Genomic DNA, 5047 nt, shown 5'->3' on the forward strand with positions numbered 1-5047 from the left:
GAAAAGATGCGTTTCCACAAATTTGGAAGAAGGTATGTGATTTTTGTGAAAAGCATAGTATTGAAATTTTGTTTTCATATTTCAAGACACTTGATTTCGTGTTTCTTTTACATTTGATGTTGGAAACTATAGGCCTCATGGATACCTTGTCAAAGCATCTTCAAAAAAAAAGATCAAGATATTTTGGAAGCGGTCTCGTTAGTAAAAGGGACAAAGAAAACATTGCTAGTTTTTAGAAAAGATGAGTTTCCACAAATTTGGAAGAACGTATGTGCTTTTTGTGAAAAGCATAATATTGAAATTGTGGACATGTCGGAATATTATGTTACCCCCACGGAATCGTAGGACCAATATGAATAATCAACATCATTTTGAAGTTGTGATTTTTAACACGGTTTTGGATATGCAAATTCAAGAATTTGGGGATAGATTTAGTGAAGTTGGCACGAAGTTGATGGAGAACATGGCGGCTTTAATTCCTTGTGACTCATTTTCTACTTTTGATAAAGCAAAGTTGTTGAAGCTAAGCGAGATATACAAAAATGATTTTGACGATTCAGAAAGGGTGCAACTTAATGGGCAACTTGATATCTATTATCACTCTTTGCTCCATGATGAGAGATTTTTCAATTTGAAGGGAATTGCAGACATCTCTCATTTGGTGGTGGAAACTGGGAAGCACTTCTATTTTCCTTTGGTTTATAGATTATTAAAACTAACTTTGGTTTTGCCCGTCACAACCGCAACCGTTGAATGATGGTTTTCTACAATGAAGTTCTTGAAGACCGATTTGCGTAATAGAATATGTGAGTATTTTATGAATGGTGTTTTGATTTGTAGTGTAGAAAATGAAGCACTAGAGGATGTTAAGACTGAAAATGTAATTACTCGCTTTTGTAAAGTGAAAGAGCGCATAGGTGAACTTTAAAACCTAACTTTGTTATGGAAGTTGAACTAATGAAATTGCGGTTTTATTCTTTTCTTATTGTATATTCCCATGATCCCAATATTCCCAGCTAACGCGATATGTCAGGTGTGTCGCAAGACATGTTTGGACTCTTATGGAAAGCATGCAGTTCACTGTAAATAACTCCCGAGGTTCAAATACAGACACGATATGGTTAGAGATGTTTTGTTTGACATATTTAAGCGTGTCTGGGTGTTCACCAAGAAAGAGACACTTGTGAATTTCTAGACTGACCCGGCAGAAGGAAGGTCAACCCTTAGACCGACTAACGTTTTGATTTTTTGAGTTGGAGGGAAACACGCATGTGGACTTAAGGGTTGGGGTTTTCACAGCGGAGATGCTGCTTTAAAAGCTGCTACAAGCAAATGCGGTAGAGCTTCTTAATAGAGTACAATAGATCATGCATATCAATGTTATATCTTCTAGATATATGGATGTAATCTTCAAAAGAATTAGGTTTACCATACAAAAAGGAGGTTTACCATACAAAAAGGTTTAACGGCGCAACTTGTTACCAGTTTGTCATCTCATTTGTTGTATGATGATAACTAATGCTTTTCATGCTAACATATATAAACACCACCTATGTCTCTTAGTGAGACTTGAACCCATGACCTCTCATTTGAGAGAGTCACTCATTACCACTAGGTCAAAGGCCCTTTGGTGAGAATGAATCTATTAATGAACAAATTGTGCATAGAGAGGAGTAATAAAAATTAATCATACAAAATAAAACATATTCCAAAGAATCTATCTCAAAGAAACGAATAAATATTAATTAAAATACTTATTGTGTCATCTTCAATTTTGTAATTACTGAACTGTTATTGATTCCACTCAACATTTTATAAGGTTTTAATATCTCATACGACTTATTTATTATTTCAGCTACTACTTTGACAATTAAATAAGGGATAAAGAATTATTGGAGGAACAAAATGTGAATCTAGGATTAGTTTAGGGACCATTGATGTAATTCATATCAAAATATATTAGAACTGGAAGAGTGCCAGACGTAATCGTCCACCAGAGTTTCAAGACGAATCTGCAAGAAAAAAAATGGAGAGGAAGGAAGAAGTTGGAAAAGAGAATGGAAATTCGGAAGAAGAATTAAGAACACTGTCAGACGGTTCGATTTGTGGATTCGAATCTCTTCATCGCCTCCTCGAATCGTCCCTCTCTCCTCAAGTTTTCAAGGTAATTTGTGCGTTTGCGTTTACTGATTATGAAAATCATATTGATTTGTTTGAATTTCATTGTTTGTCGGATGGATTGTAGCTTCCTATGTTTTATTTTGGCTGTATAGAAAAAATTGTTCCCTAATCTCAGTGGATTTGGTGAAACTAGAAGATTGTTTTGATGTGATCACTTATAAATTGAGGTCAAAAAGTTGAACGTTGACCAGTTTATGATCCCATAGTCGGATTACAAGCTGATGTTAAGTTCTTCCTTGTTCATTCCAATTTGAAATTGGAAGTAGTACCTTTAATAACAGGTCACGTTGACGTATGAAGTCAACTGAGTTGGTTTTGACATTCAAAAGTTATACGGTTCTAATTTTTTTTTATTGAAATCACTCTGTAATTAATTAGATTTCATAACCTGTACTGAAAAAGAAGCAATCGTGTGCTACGTTTGCTGCAAAACACTATCCAATTTTGTTATAATCGAAACTAGATCTGACAAAAAAAACTCTTAATCGGAAAAGTCACTTGTGGACTTATTTTTTTGTTTTCTTAGTGGGGTAGAGGGAGAATCCATCCTTTCAACATCATCAGTGCTGAGTTGTTGTCTTCTTGACTTCTTGTGTACTCTTCTGGCCCTATGGCTATTATCTCAAGCACTTGGCTTCATTTTCAGTCTTGAACGAGACTTTATATTATTTTGAAGATGAGAAATATAATTAATTTAACCATGAAAGTAAAACATTCATCTATTTACGGGATCAAAGGTAATATGAAAGAAATGAATTAGTTTGCAGTGATAATCTTTTGTACATCATATTTCTTTTTCAGGAAGTCAGCCGCTTGCTTATTGGAATGAATTGTGGAAAGCCACTTGAGCCCTTGCCAATAATAGAAATCGCCAAAGGATTATCTTCACAACATGATTTTGATATTCAGGTAGAGTCATTGCATATTTCGTATAAACAAAACCACTTTGTTGTATAAATTGAGAAAAAGGCAAAACTTGAAGCATTGATGCATAAATCTGAATTTAACCTTTTTGACACTGATTGGAAATTGAACTGCATGTAGTTATATATCTAAGATCCATACATGGTTTTCATTTTTCAATTCATGTTGCAGGCATTCAAGTTCAATGCTGACAAGGAATTACTAAGAGAACCTCGTATAGTGCGTGTTGGACTCATTCAAAACTCAATCTCTCTACCAACAACTGCACCCTTTCTTGATCAAAAGAAAGCCATATTTCAAAAACTGAAGCCCATTATCGATGCAGCAGGTGCTTCAGGGGTCAACATATTATGTCTACAAGTAAGCTTTCAATATAATAATTCCTGGTTTCCTTTAATCTTTGGATTAAATCATTAAATCATCACTGAATTACAGGAGGCATGGACGATGCCTTTTGCATTTTGCACCCGTGAGAAAAGATGGTGTGAATTTGCTGAGCCTGTAGATGGAGAATCAACACAATTTCTTCAAGGTTTTGCAAGGAAATATAACATGGTCATAGTAAGCCCAATACTCGAGAGAGATTTGAAACATGGAGAGACTATGTGGAATACTGCAGTTATAATTGGGAACAATGGTAACATCATAGGCAAGCACAGGAAGGTAAATTGTTTCTTCATTTATTTCCATTTCTTATCGAGTGATAATAGAAATAAAGTTGTTGCAAATGAAATGGCAGAATCATATACCTCGGGTTGGGGATTTCAATGAGAGTACATATTATATGGAGGGAAATACGGGTCACCCTGTGTTTGAAACAGCATTTGGGAAGATTGGTGTGAATATATGCTATGGAAGGCATCATCCTTTAAACTGGTTAGCCTTCGGGTTAAATGGTGCAGAAATTGTCTTCAATCCTTCTGCTACAGTCGGTGAACTCAGTGAGCCAATGTGGCCCATCGAGGTATTCTCTTTATGCCTTATCTGGTACACATGACAGGACAGGACAGGACAGGACAGAACAAACAGGTTATACTGACTGTGTTTGACAAAATAGGTTGTACTGAATTACTATGCATGTGGATTTTTTTTTTTTTGTAGGCAAGAAATGCTGCAATAGCAAATAGTTACTTTGTGGGGTCCATCAATCGGGTGGGGACGGAGGTGTTCCCGAACCCGTTTACATCGGGTGATGGGAAACCGGCACATGCAGATTTTGGTCATTTCTATGGATCGAGTCACGTTTCGGGACCAGATGCATCGTGTACCCCATCACTTTCAAGGAATAAAGACGGGTTGTTGATATCAGACATGGATCTTAACCTGTGCAGACAGCTAAAGGACAAATGGGGATTCCGTATGACAGCTAGGTATGAGGTATATGCCGACATGCTTTCGAGATATGTGAAGCCCGACTTTGAGCCACAAGTCATTTCCGATCCCTTGTTGCATAAGAATCATGTGTAAAAAATAAAAAATGTTTATTTCTCATGTATTATGCCGATCCATGCTTGTGAAGAAAAAAAAATCATTTCTCTATTATGGATGTTAAATTATTATGCAAAAAAAAAGTAAATTTGGTTTAGTGTTCATATGTAACAATATTGTGATTTGCAGTTGGTTGATTTGTTATTAAATTTTTTTTTTGAGCAATGTTTAAACGTAGCAGTTGGATTTGTGGTGGTATATTTGTAGAAAGGTCGAGTGCTCATGGGATGAGATGTGACAATGTAGGTCATTTTAGATATCGCTATAAGAATAACATTTTTGTAAATAATGTCTACTCTTTAATCAATTAAGTCAACAGGTCATGTTAATAGCACTCGGTTATAGGTGAAAACCCGATCCAACAAGAAACTCAACGAACTAGAGGTTTTATTTTTGTCGGATATTCGGGTAACCCATTCCGTTACTTAAATAGATTGTTTTTCAAAATTTGATA

At 35.6% G+C, this 5047-nt stretch overlaps 2 protein-coding genes across 2 annotated transcripts; both read left to right on the forward strand.

Annotated features, from left to right (window-relative positions):
• Window positions 1–352: 352 nt before the first annotated feature.
• Window positions 353–757, forward strand: LOC145113134 (uncharacterized). Its single transcript, XM_079049257.1, has one exon. It carries the CDS (start codon window positions 353–355, stop codon window positions 755–757), a length of 405 nt encoding a protein of 134 aa, XP_078905383.1.
• Window positions 758–1965: 1208 nt separating this feature from the next.
• Window positions 1966–4758, forward strand: BETA-UP (beta-ureidopropionase). The gene is made up of 6 exons (XM_079052829.1): window positions 1966–2164; window positions 2983–3090; window positions 3277–3465; window positions 3541–3768; window positions 3845–4069; window positions 4207–4758. Exons 1-6 carry the CDS (start codon window positions 2027–2029, stop codon window positions 4570–4572), a joined length of 1254 nt encoding a protein of 417 aa, XP_078908955.1. The 5' UTR covers window positions 1966–2026; the 3' UTR covers window positions 4573–4758.
• Window positions 4759–5047: the final 289 nt, after the last annotated feature.

The sequence above is a fragment of the Lactuca virosa genome, chromosome 5, assembly GCF_052849685.1.
Source record: "Lactuca virosa cultivar CGN04683 chromosome 5, Lactuca_virosa_CGN04683_v6, whole genome shotgun sequence".
NCBI lineage: Eukaryota > Viridiplantae > Streptophyta > Magnoliopsida > Asterales > Asteraceae > Lactuca > Lactuca virosa.